Source organism: Macaca thibetana, chromosome 9, assembly GCF_024542745.1.
Source record: "Macaca thibetana thibetana isolate TM-01 chromosome 9, ASM2454274v1, whole genome shotgun sequence".
NCBI classification, from domain to species: domain Eukaryota; kingdom Metazoa; phylum Chordata; class Mammalia; order Primates; family Cercopithecidae; genus Macaca; species Macaca thibetana.
In genome coordinates this window covers 19,928,941-19,943,105 of record NC_065586.1, presented here as the reverse complement: position 1 = coordinate 19,943,105, position 14,165 = coordinate 19,928,941, and the positions used below count along the sequence as shown (strand labels likewise).

General features: G+C 40.9%; 1 protein-coding gene across 1 annotated transcript in view; it reads right to left on the bottom strand.

Moving 5' to 3' along the window:
- PLXDC2 (plexin domain containing 2) overlaps positions 1 to 14,165 on the bottom strand; it is a 468,121-nt gene that overhangs the window by 271,277 nt on the left and 182,679 nt on the right. Inside the window, exon 3 of the mRNA XM_050804055.1 lies at positions 10,636 to 10,847. Coding sequence (XP_050660012.1) covers positions 10,636 to 10,847 — 212 coding nt within the window. The remainder of the gene's footprint in view (positions 1 to 10,635; positions 10,848 to 14,165) is intronic.

Here is a 14,165-nt window from a genome sequence, read left to right as displayed (position 1 = left end):
TTGAACATTCGAGTATTTGATGCCTTCTTTAATAGAGCATAGAGTGACACGTTAGTAAATGTTTTTATCACAAACACAAAAGCTATGCGTGGATTAGACATGCAAATATTTTTACAAAGAGACCCTTATCAGGCCAGATGCGGTGGTTGACTCTTGTAATCCCAGCACACTTTTGGAGGCCGAGGTGGATGGATCACCTGAGGTCAGGAGTATGAGACCAACCTGGCCAACACAGCAAAACCCCATCTCTATTAAAAATACAAAAAAATATAGCTGGGTGTGGTGGTGGCACTGTAATCCCAGCTACTCAGGAGGCTGAGGCAGGAGAATCGCTTGAACCTGGGAGGTGGAGGTTGCAGTAAGCAGAGATCACGCCACTGCACTCCAGCCTGGGCAACACAGCAAGACTCCATCTAAAAAAAAAAAAAAAGAGAGAGAGAGAGAGACCCTTATTCCCTTATCTATCTTAGATCTGCTTCAGAAATACAAGGTGAAGTATAACTCCCTGAATATTTAGCAGAGTGTATTATGCATCATTGCTTAAAAATAGAAACACAAATTTTCATACATATGTTTAGATAATGAGATAAAAAATTAAATGCCTCCTCTATTTGTAATGGCCTATCGATGTGTAGACCTAATAGTGTTTCCATCTAAGTCACAATATTTGACAAAGACACATGAGACATTTTTGGGGAAGGTTCATAGAAACTTATGGTTGTCATATACAGTTACAGAACATCACTGTTTATCAGACACTGTCATCCTTTATGTTTTCAATGAATTGGTGCTAAATTGTTGAGTACACATTAATTTGCATGATAAAATAAATGGCAAAGACTCACTGTGATTCGTGTAGCCAACTAGCATTATTCCTTGTAAAGATGATGTAAGTTCACGGACAGAGTAGATTCATCATATTATGGATCTTCATGGAAATAAGTAGTGGCTCTGATATTCCCCCAGATGCAGTAATAAAAATAATGCTATCAGCATGTCTGTGTCAACTCAGATTTATCTAGCCTTTGAGGTACAATCAATTCATTATTCCATTTGTGATTCTGAAAATCACAGGAAGAAAACCTAGTCTTTAAGGTCTAATCCACTGATATGGAATGGGATTGCCCAGTGAATGATCCCGGAAGCTCTCTCCTTATCGCCAGGAAAACAGATAGCTAAGAAGATGAGTTATGGTCCCCACAGGGACAGGAGCTGAGCTGAATTCAATATTCCTTGAGACCTGGTAACCCCAGTCTAGGTGCTGGTGGATGACATTTTTCACACTTTGCTAAACTGCTGGCGGTTAAGCCTGGACCATATTGTGTGGGATCCTCAAATGTGAATTTCCCTGTATGAATTTCTCCCATGCTTGGGAGAGCAAAGAATTCCTTCCCAGGAGTACCGTCCCTCTGTGGGTACATCCAGCTGCACTCTGGCACAAGCACGCCTCTCCATGAGCCACCAGGAGAACGGAGGCCTCCTGCATCTTCTGACCTCCCTGCTCCTGAGTTCCAGCCCATACTCAATGGCCACTTGCTCCTTCATCCTGAGTCCTTTGTTCAACATAGAAAGAATGGACATATTCTGAACTACAAAAACAATGAACTTTAACATGATTTTTAAAAATCAACTAGACAAATATTTAGACCTATGACATTGGGGCTGGACTCTAATTTTCACATTGAAAATAATTTTCATCTGAGTATATTTGATATGTTATCTTGGAAATTAGTATAGGCAAAGAAGAGAAATATGTTTGCAAAATGATAAAATAGAAAGTCAGCTGATTAACTGTTACCTGGCATTCTCTATATTCAAATTCCCCTATTACTGTCACTATTTAATGCAGAGTAAGGATATATTAAAGTCCTCATGAATGGCTATGAAATTAAAGTAGAAAAAACTTGATGTGATGATCATATAATTAATCTTAGGATCCCTTGGGGAATGGGGAGATTAAATATGAGATTTCTCTTTGAACATGGAGAATGCAAGAATATTATTCACCCTGAAACATAATTCTTGTTCTGAAAATAAATTATATGACTAATGCAGTTAATAATTCTACAACCTGCATGTATCATTCTAAAGACTATTTTCATGCCATGACTATCAGTAAACTCAATTAGCTCACAGTGAAGCATCAAAGAGAAAATTCAGTTATTCTTCATGGAACTCTTTGAAGGACAGTTATGGATCTTTTTCCATTTTTGTTTCAATAAAGAGCTGACATGTCAAGCTAAGAATAATCTATAATCGAGCAAGATATATGATACTCTATTTTAATCCTCATTATCTTTTTAGAGGGTGAGCAATAATTGCAGATATCACTTCTGTCTGATTTACTATTTTCGGTACACTTTCTTCTTTGCAAAGTAAGTCCTCATCAATATGCTAAACGAAAATGAATGGGAGAAAAATCAGAAGTTTAAAATCCATGTGTTTTTGCAAATTACCCAAACAGAAAAGACTGAAATAGATTTTGCTGTCAGTTAACACACAACCTTTGGCAATACAGAGTGGAAGAAACGAGGCCAGTTCTCAACCCACATTAGATAGGGGCTGTCAAGGTAGCATCAGGCCACTCTGCCAGGAAAGGCAATGGCAGAGACCTGCAATTAACCTTCAGAATCAAGCAAGGAACAGAAGGTCACGCAAAATTTCAGCAATATTGATTAATTTAAATTAATGAGTAGAAATCGAAATATTTCTGAAATTCATATGCTCATCCATAGCCTTTCCCCTAACCACTATCTCACGTCACACTAAGCTAAATTGAACTCATCTTTTCACTGCTAGATTTGGGATTTCTGATCCAGTTCCCATAGCTATTGGGTAGGAGCATCAATGCCAACTTGCCTTTCTGTATTTAATATTGTATAGCAGTTTCCAAGTACCTTCCTGATAAATTTCAAACACCTTAGTGTCATATACAATGAAGTTTAAAATCTTGCTCCTGGTTATCTGTGTAAAACACGCTATCTAGTATGACCTTGACACCTGGCTATCTTCTGACACTTTCTTTGTGACTTGGTTCAGATGACACCTCATCACTGCATTAATCCTGCTTCTCTACAGAACAAAGGTCTCCTTCTGCCTGTTCATGAACCTATGCAATATTTCTCCTTTTCAACTGCATGCTTTCACATGCTTTCATTCTCTGTGCAAGCCAGTCTGACACCTACAAGCATTTGGAAGATTTCAGTTCACTTTGAGGTCCAAGATGTGCACTTCTTCAGGATTAATCTTTGCCTTCCCTTTGCACAATTTTCTGATTTTGCAGCCACATGTTAAACATCTACCAGTTTAAGAGTCCCCCAAAAGGAAATACTTCACACACAAAAACTCCATCAGATTTTCACATTCATAATAGATATAGCAAAAGGTCTGTTCAATGTCAAAGGATACTTTTGAACAATGTCAAAAATCTACACTATCACATTCTTCTTGTACATAAGGGTTTTCTTCTAGGAACTCACTGAGCACGATAGTAGCGTAAAGACAGAACCAGCATAGCAACATTCCACAAAATTTTATCACTCCATTTCTGTGAAGTGGGATGATGTCTTACTGTTCCTTTAGAGTTATATTCATTATTGTCACTTTCAGACCTCTGAAATTGAGTGAGCTTCTGTAGGCTTAAAATACAGATGAGGAGTAAGATTTTCCACATCTAAGGATGATCCAATGTACTCTCTTGTATTAGTCCATTCTCAAGCTGCTGATAAAGACATACCCAAGGCTGGGTAATTTATAAAGAAAAAGAAGTTCAATGGACTCACAGTTCCACACGGCTGGAGAGGCCTGACAATCATGGCAGAAGGTGAAGGAGGAGGAAAGTCATGTCTTGCATGGCGACAGGCAAGGGAACTCCGCTTTATGAAACCATCCGATCTCATGAGACTTGCTCACCATCATGAGAACAGTATGGGAAGAGTCCGCCCCTGTGATTCAGTTATTTCCCACTGGGTCTCTCCCACAACACATGGGAATTATGGGAGCTATACAATTCAAGAAGAGATTTGGGTGGGGACACAGCCAAACCATATCATCTCTATACTGCAAACATAACATGGAGACTCTGTCCACATCAACATTACAAATTTGTTTTTTCTTCATAAAGTAATCATCAACACCATCACATTTTTTTTTTTTATTTTTTTGAGACAGAGTTTCACTTTCATTGCTTAGGCTGAAGTGTTGTGACACGACCTTGGCTCACTGCAACCTGCACCTCCCAGGTTCAAGCAATTCTGCCTCAGCCTCTTGAGTAGCTGGGACTACAACATGTACCACCATGCCCGGCTACTTTTGTATTTTTAGTAGAGACAGCATTTCACTATGTTGGGCAGACTGGTCTTGAACTCCTGACCTCAAGTGATCCACCTGCCTCGGCCTCCCAAAGTGTTGGGATTACAGGCGTAAGCCACTATGCCTGGCTTACATTCTTTTTTTAGATTAAATATTTGCTGATGACTTACTTCCTCTCAAATAGATTTTCTAGTTAAAGGCTGCAATCAGCTATTAGAGCCCATGCAATGACCTTGTATATAGCAATTAGCAACTGGTAAAATTTTTAAAGAAACATATCGCACAATTTGTAAAAATAAGATGCCAACACAACTGGCAGTGTATGTGTGATAGCTGAAGATCAAAGAGAGTTTTTAGATATGTATTTAAGAGAAAAACTGTTTATCTCTACTTTTTAGCTAAATCTGTCACATATATTTGTTGATCATTCTTGACTGTACTTTCCTCAGATATGAACTTTAATGCACATGAATAATACAACAGTTGCTGGATACAACTGAAAGTTTTAATTAAGCACCAGAATGAGAACTCCATAAGACATACTGTTGGCAGGCACCTAAATTTAATCCAAGATTTCTGCTCTCAAAACTAATAGCTAAATCCTTACAACCCAAAGTGTGACCTGTGGCCTGCCCACAACCGTATCACCTGAGACCTTATTAGAAACAGAATATCAGACCAGCTCCAGCCTAGAACTAAGAAATCAGAATGTGCATTTTAACCAGATTCCCAGGTGATTTGAAAGCTTGTTAAAGTTTCAGAGGCATTGGCCTAGCTCCCAATCTCTGAGTCACTTTTGATCATGAAACTACACTAATATGATCCCTAATCCCTATTTCTAAAACCTCCCTTCTTCAGTCATCCAGAGGCTTTTGAATCAAGGCAAAAATCACACAGTACAGTCCTTTTCATAAACACTTTCAGTGTCCCAAGAGTGCGAATGTGAGACTTCCAATATTGCATGTGAGTAAGTGTTTAAAACCATATATTTGGTCTAGCATGTCACAAAGGACTCTGTGATTGATTTCTATAAAGTGAAGAACTGTACGTGATCAACACTGTTCTACAGCAGTGGGCTGGTGAAACTGAGCTTTATGAAGCATCAGTAATTTCAGCCAACACTGCTGAAGCTCTCTCCATCCCGTGAGGTGCTATCCTTGCTACAAGAGCTTCTTGCCAGATAATGGGAAGGTGGCCAGCTTCCAGGGGAAGATGCTTGCCCTGCTCATTTACACATGTGTCCCTGAAGTTGTGGAATTCAGTGAAGGCCACTCCAACAAGGCCAAGTCATGAATGGAATCCAATCCTGCCTGAAAGCCCTGTAAACCTTTATATTCCCAAAATAATTATACAAAGTGGCACATCCAGTGACTGTTTCAGGACACCTCATTTTTAATACCTACACATCAGCAGAAGGTACTTTACTTCTCATCTGGCTAAGTGGTTATATGTCCATATGAATGAACAGAGGAAATAGAAGAAGAAAAGTCTCACAGAAATCAACATTCAGATCAATAGTGGCATTTGCCATCTGTTGGGTTCCTGCTTATTCAACAGGATGTACACTTGGCTTCTAGAGATTGTATATGTTCATGGGAAGAATATTAGAAAATGAAAACAATGACAACAACAAAACCTTAACTGGAAGAATTACTTAACTGGGATACCAAGTTTTATAATCCTTCCATTATCTGTTCTTGTGAAGAGCCAGAAAAAATACTGTCACCAAGTACCAAGTGAAGAGAATAACAGCCTTTGTGTCAAAACAGTAAACATGCGATTGTCTCGTTTTGGTTTGGGATTTTTGTTGTTGTTGCTGTTCTGTTTAAGTGAAAGTAGAATATAAAGTCTAGGCAATGAAAAAAATGAGGAGAACATCTGAGGAACACCGTTCTGGGTGGTTTTTGTCTCACTGTGATACACAGAATTTTCACAGCCACTACTGCAGCCAGGGCTGCAAGACAAAATAATTCTGATCCCTGAAACCGACTTCAAAAGCATCTAAAGGAAAAAAGCACACAGAACTTTTTCTAGCTTATTGTTTTTGTTTAGCAATATAAACCAAAACGAGAAGTGAGATCTTGTAACAATGCCAGGTACAGAGTATTCACTTTATAACCATTTGGTTCCTTTCTTTCTTATTTCTGTTGAACAATTAGGCAAAACTATTTCCAAAAGAGATGCAACCGTGTTCACAATTACCTTTTTTACCTTTTTTTTTTTTTTTTTTTTTTAGACTTAGTCTCGCTCTGTCGCCCAGGTTGGAGTGCAGTGGTGGGATCTCGGCTCACCGCAACCTTCACCACCCAGGCTCATGCAATTCTCATGCCTCAGCCTCCTGAGTAGCTGGGATTACAGGCGCTCGCCAGCACACCTGGCTAATTTTTGTACTTTTGGTAGAGATGAGGTTTCACCATATTGGCCAGGCTGATCTCAAACTCCTGACCTCAGGCTATCCGCCTGCCTCGGCCTCCCAAAGTGCTGGGATTACAGGTGTGAGCCACCGTGCCTGGCCCACAAACACCATTTCAAGGGCCAGGATAAGTAAACCTTTCTGATATGGTTTGTATATTTGCCCCTTCCAAATCTCATTTGGAAATGTAATCCCAGTGTTGGAGGTGGGGCCTGGTGGAGGTGTCTGAATCATGAGGGCAGATCCCTCATGAATGGCTTAGTGCCATCCCCTTGGTGATGAGTGAGTTCAGGAGAGATCTGGTTGTTTGAAAATGTGCAGCACTGTGCCCCTCGCTCTCTCTTGTTCCTGCTCTCATCGTGTGACATGCCTGCTCCTGCTTTGCCTCCTGCCATGGTTGAAACCTTCCTGAGTCCACACCAGAGGCCAAGCAGATGCTGGAGCCATGCTTCCTGTATGGCCTACAGAACCGTGAGTTAAATCAACCTCTTCTCTTTATAAATGACCCAGTCTCGGTATTTCTTTATAGGAAGGCAAAAATGGCCTAGTACACTTTCCAAACTTTCAGAGGTAGATTTTTGTTTCCAAAACTAGTGGCAGTGCCAATGAGTTACTTGGGGAGCTTTAGATCCCAGTAATCTCCCTCAATCCCCAGAACTCCATCAAAATGAGTGAATCTTGAAATAAAGGCAGTGTTCTTAGTATGCAACTCTAGCTTTAAGACAAGTCTTTTTCCAGCCAGACTGAAACCCCACAATTACCCTCATATGGATACCCAGGGGCTGCCACTGTTCAAAATCACTACATAATTCAAGTGCCATTTGTCTTTCCTTTTGCTAGAAAGAGCAACGTCAAGTCTAAAGGATCAACCTTGTGAGCCTGGCAAAGCCTGCATTTGAATACCAGCTGGGTTTGAATACTCATTAATGGGAAGCCTTGGAAAATACTAAAACCTAAATCTGAAATTGCCCTCATGTAAAAGAATCATTGAAATTGCCAAAAAACATGGGGACACAAATCTCTCGAGACTGCTGTGAGGACCAAACAAGACAGCATCTACACAGCAGCTGGCAGATCTTAGCCCTGGGTGCGTACCCACCAAACAGTCCCCTGGGCCATCCTTCTGCCGTCTTTTTACTGATTCAAAACTACTGACACTTCGTGGTCTCCCTCTGTTAAGGTAGGAAGTGGAAAAATAGGCTGAATAACAAAATTACGGCTACAGTAACCCCTGGGATTGTATTTGCAGGAGTGTTAATATATCCCCAATCAAAGAGATTCCTTATTTTATAAATGATTAAGAAAATTCAGCACCCCACAGGAGAGATCACAGAGTTCTTGGAATCTGTGTTCTCCTCTTTCTTTTTTAAAAAAATTTTAAAATCTTTACCTACTTAGGGGGTACTGGTGCAGATTTTATGCATTTCGTCATGGTAAAGTCTGGGCTTTTAGCCGAATAGTGATGTGTTGTTCCCTTTCAATATCCATCGAGTCCTAGTTCTGGGCAGAGAGTATACACCTCTGCTTCTATTAAGTTCTCCTTTCTTGACGCTACACCCCAGCTAAAGAGTGGCAATTATGTTGCCTACCCCAAGTTGCTATGACATCATCATTGCCAAAATAGCAGGTCACTCTGCAGGAGTCAGAATATCCTCTTAGAGACATAAGAAGACTTCTGCTCCTGACACGTCGACCATTGCCTGGTAAGGGACCTGGCTGGGGCAGCCTGCGAACACCATAGCTGCATAATAGCTAATGCCATGGAGCGGGGTTCGAGAAATTGCTGTCTTTTTCCAATATGCTGAATCCCCACAGCCTAGGCTTCAGATCTTCTGAAGATTTCTCTCAATATGAGGGAACAAAATGATGCCTTGATACTATTTGCAGGACTAGGTAGTATCTGCTTCAGGAAGCTGAGTTCTTTTTCTTAAATAATGAGTATTTCAGGGACTGTGGTGCAGTAAAAAGGATGCTGCCTGGTTCTTAAAAATCATAAGCCTGTCAGCTCAGAGAAAGTAGGAACTGAAACTTCAGGTTGAGAGAAAATGTACCAGCAGACAATGAGCAGACCATACGTGACAATAGAACGCTGATGCAACCTCTCCAGCAGCCAGTTCAGGAAGCCACAACACAGCCTTGGCAGTGGTGAGCCCGGAAAGGTCAGGACTTCCTTAGTAACTGAGAGCTTCTCTATTTCTTTGTCTTCATATCTCTCTCAGGACCATTAAAAGCCAAAGATGTTCCTCAAACTAGTAACATAAGATGCTGTTTCTTGCCAGGTGCGGTGGCTCAAGCCTTTAATCCAAGCACTTTAGAAGGGCGAGGCAGGTGGATCACTTGAGGTCAGGAGTTCAAGACCAGCCTGGCCAACATGGTGAAACCCTGTCTGTACTAAAAATACAAAAATTAGCTGGGTGTGGTGGTGCACACCTGTAATCCCAGCTACTCAGGAGGCTAAGGTAGGAGAATGGCTTGAATCCAGGAGGCAGAGGTTGCAGTAAGCCGAGATCATGCCACTGCACTCCAGCCTGGGCGATAGAGCGAAACTCAGTCTCAAAACAAACAAACAAACATGCTGTTTCTAATTAGCTCACCTCCAGGTTTGCCATGCCAACAACCTCCAATCAGAGTGCATCTGAACCTTCTATTTTTCACTAAAAGCCTTCCCACTCCCCAACCTGCCTTTACATCTCTGCTGAAAACAAGTGATGGCAGCCGAAGCCGTGCCCGAGCAAACTGGATAAATCACCTCTGCTTGTTCTCAGTTGGGTGGTCTTCGCTTTTTACGTTTACTTGCTTGTTTCTGTTGGACCTAGTTTACAAACAAGGTCATATTTTGTGATTTGCAGTGCTAAGGACTACAGAAACTTGAGAAATGTAACACCACCTTTGAGGCCTTCGAGCAACCTTCAAATGTGCCTAAAATGCACCCTCTGCACATGTCTGTACTTTGCAAACTGTTCTCTGACCATTCTCCTCCCTCCACTTCATAGCTGCAACCATAATAAAGAATAACTCAGTCAGAGAGACCAATCATTCCAGTTTGTCCAGAACTCTTCCGTATTTAACACTGGAAGCCGTCCTACGTTCCAGAAAACCTCTTGGCCACGAGCAAACTGGAACCAGCGGTCACCCTATGAGACAGTCCTGGAGATGTCATTCTACACCTCAGCCGCTGCAGAGGAAATTGACTCTGCCTGGCATGCCCCTCCCTCTTCCCATCAACAGGTCATCAATTAGGTGAACTCCTCTCAATCTGTCAAGCCCCACCTAAATGCCCAGTTCTAGGCTAAGCCTCTTTGGCAGCACCCCAACTCTCAATCCCAAGCAGTTTCCTCACACTCTCCTTCATGCCACACTACAGCCTGCATACTTTCATTGTACATATCACATGGCACTGGGATGATTTGCTTATGGCACTTAGATGCTCTTACACAGGGCCAAGAGAGGTGGCTCATGCCTGTAATCCCAGAGCTTTGGGAGGCCTTCGTGGGTGGATCACCTAAGGTCAGGAGTTCTAGACCAGCCTGGCCAACGTGGTGAAATGCCATCTCTACTAAAAATACAAAAAATAGCTGAGCGTGGTGGCACGTGCCTGTAGTCCCAGCTACTTAGGAGGCTGAGGCAGAAGAATTGCTTGAACCCAGGAAGCAGAGGTTGCAGTGAGCTGAGATCGTGCCACTGCACTCCAGCCTGTGTGACAGAGTGAGACTTCGTCTCAAAAATAAATAAATAAATAAAGATGCTCTTACACAATGAATTCCTTGAGAGCAGGCGCAGTATTGTTGCCGCACTGCTCACTGTCATCAAGTTCTAGACTGAGATGAAGGGACAACTTATGTAATAAAAGTTGGGCACCTACATGAAGTATATTCACCAATCCATTTCAGTTACCGAGACTATTTATCTACCTCAATCTGGGTATTGTTGTCCTGCCCATCGTCCAGTAGCAGGTCTGTGAAGCTTCTGGGCTCAGGAGAGTCTTGGCTGACGCTTGCTCGGTTCGTGTCTACCGCCTTGAGAAAGTCCAAGTTTCTTTTCCACCTGTGGCTGTATGCATGGGAATCGATTTCCACCTCCTCCTCTGCGTGAGGGAAGGCCTGAGCAAATCCATACTGCCAATCTGTTTGAAAAAGAAAGAAAATGTGTTACCACTCATTATGTGTACCATACATGCACGTGCTGTCGGCTCGAGAAGAAAAAATAATTCTGTGAGGCACGAGAATAGGAAACTAACTTACAAGGCTTAAATCTGTTTACTTGTGACATCTTGAGCTGGTACGAACATCTCTGATTGGAATGCAATTGCAGGAAACACCAGGAGTTGTGACAGTGGTTAATGGGCAGATCTTGCAGAGTTTTTAAAAACAGATGTGCTGCCCTGAAGCAATGCATTTTTATTCCCTTCCCTCGCCCCCTCCACATGCACACTTCATAAACATTCTCTAGCTGTTCTGAAAAAGCAAGCTAGAATCCAAAGGGATGAAACCAAGTGACTGTCAGATTATTTTGAAAATAAAAATCAGACCTCATTAACTTGTAAGCTTATATTTATTTCACTTGCATTACGCTGGACAGCAAAGAGACACCAATGTATATGAACGGGTTAAATAATACATGAGATCGTCTTCACGTAAATGGGCGAAACTCCCTTGTAGCTTACAAGCCAGTCTTGGTTCATTGCCTGACCCATTTAATAAGTAAGACCCTCAGGAGTCATCACTGCACTTTTGTTCATTTGCGCCGTTCTCACCTTGAAATCTTGTCAGGGTCTAAAGGATGACAGTGATGGGCACTTATAGAAATGGATGGGAAGGCAAGGAGATCAAATCACAAAGGCATTTTAAAGCTGTCTGCAGGGACTGGCCTTGCTGACCCAGCTTATCCTGCTACTCCAGGAGGAAAAAATGAGATTTAATCATTACTCCCCATCTTTCATTTTGGTAGGTCAGTAGGGGAAGGCGTGCCACAAGTATTGGAAATTCAGTTTCTGAACAAGAACAGCCTTCTTCTCCCCAACTATTACTAAAAGATATGAATGGACGGGTTTTAGAACTGGCAAGATATGGATTCAAAAAGGGAGAAGAAATTTAATTATAGCCATTATGTTCCCCTTGGTACAATAACATTCTAAGAAACCAAAATGTATTTAATACAGCTTATAATACAATGATTCAACTACTTAGAACTCTAATAACTAACTTAAGGTTACCACTACCAATCACAGGCATAATTACCTAAACTTTTCAACTCAGAAAGGTGCTACTAATTCTTCTAGACAGAGAGGATATTATTTGGTTTCACAGTAAACTTAAAAGATCTCTTATTGTCTGACATTTTGGTGCATAGTACCCAGAGAGAAACACTACCATGATGTCTGCCATCTAGACCTTTCCTTGAACTCCTAGAATGTTAGAGCTCAAAAGGACCACAGAGACCAAAGTAGCCAAAACTCCACAGGGAGAAACCCAAGAGCAAGAGAAATGTAGCATTGTGTTCATTTTATTGAATTGCTGTAGGCTTAAAAAAAAATTCATTTACATAAAGGGCTGAGTGTGGACACCCTCCTGCCCTCCACACAATGTGTAATAAGCACATCTAAGCAGTATTGTCATCATCACTGTAGAAAATATCTCTTTTTGTAATACTGTTGTCCCTACTAGCCATTGGATAGTACTCAAAATGTGTTTATTGACTGACTGAATGAGTGGATGAATGAATTGTTGACAGTCTTTCTGGAACAAGCATCATCGGACCAGGCAAAATTAAGTAGTGAAAAAACTACTGTGCAAGGAAGAATCCAGGACTCTTGGGCTGGAATTCTTTCCAGTAGATTTGCTGGTTGTATGATCCAGCATAATTCTAAAAAGTCTCAGTGCTTTTGTTACCCTATATTTTAAATGGGAATGAAAATATCCTGCCTGCAAAAGCAGACAGCTTTTCTGGAGAATGTGTCAGGCTCTAAGACCTATGGTTTTAGGCAAAGCTGCACAAAGCAATTTTACTTGCTTTATTTCTATATCCTGCTTAATTACCAAAAATATATGAGGCAGTTTATAATCCAGGTAAGCAATAAAACTTTATGACAACCAGATAAGACCTCCTAGCACAACACTTAGGTCAATGTCAGATACCTGCGTTTTCCTTGCACTTGCTATAGTAGCTCTTAGCAAGTTACACCCCTGACGTAGCTATGCAAACACAAAGAGTCACGTAGGAACTGCTGAAAACCCATGCAAGATCCGTGTTAGAATGTCAACCTAGATAAGAAATGGTAGCAAACATCATGCAGAGAATAGATGAAACGATTCCAGATAAAAAATGGTATTTTAAAAACATACACACTAAGGGAATGGTGTCAACCAGAGGCATATCAGTCTTCCAAAATGTAAATCAGAAAAAAGAAACACCTACAACATCAAAGGATTTGTCTTTATTAAAATCTTCAAAACAGAATTTCAAAGCAGCTCTTGGTTTCTTTTAAATAAGTGTTACTTCTTCCTCCTTGATATTATTTTTTACCATTTTTTAGATATTTATAACATAGGACAAAACAGAACTTTCTGGAATAACCATTAGCACCCTCCCTCCCCTTTGAAATTAGCTTCTGGGATCCTGGCACAGAACAGAAAGTAAATGGAATGCCTAACACTGGGGAGCCTTCTGCATGGGATTCTACTTCTCAGCTTCCTCAGATTTGCTTTCCTATTTTAGTTCCTGCCTTCCTTCTCTAGAGAACAAATGAAAAGGAACTCCAAAACTTAGAAACGATGAAGTCTCCATTTCCCACTTAAGTTGAAATTTGAGAAGTCTGATGAATGTGTCAAACTCTTGTTTTTGTAGTGAACATTCAAGCTCATCCTTTAGTAAGATTATTAGGAAACAGTAAATTTAGCAGACAGGTAGGAGACAAGCATATATCCTTACTCTAGCACTTACAAGGTTTGGTCTCTAGACAGCGGGGGTTTGATTTTTTATCCCATTGTTTAGCAGCATTTTATGATTTTGTATCTCTCCCTTGCTGTCACCACTGACAGCTATTACAGTCAAATGTTGACAAACCTCCATCTCTGTGCCTCCTAGAATTTGCTACCTCAAACTTGGAAAACAGATCACTTGCTTGCTCTAATTGTGTTTGCAAAGAGTAAACAGGATCTCAGGAAAAACCTGAGGGGTTTTCTAATGAGAACATTTGTGAGCTTTAGGGCCTGGCATCCATGAATATCCATTTGGTTGCTTCTTTTGGTTGGCATTTTAAACCTAATTCTTTCTCTCTGGTTATGTCATGAATAAACAAGGCTACCTGGTCGTGCATAGAGGAAATCCTATTATGTGTTCATAATTCGGTAGTACATGGCTCATCAAGACTGAAAAGTATGAAACTGAGTTAGATTTTGATCCCACTTCTAAATGATTTTTAGAGAAGATAAAACAAGTCAAA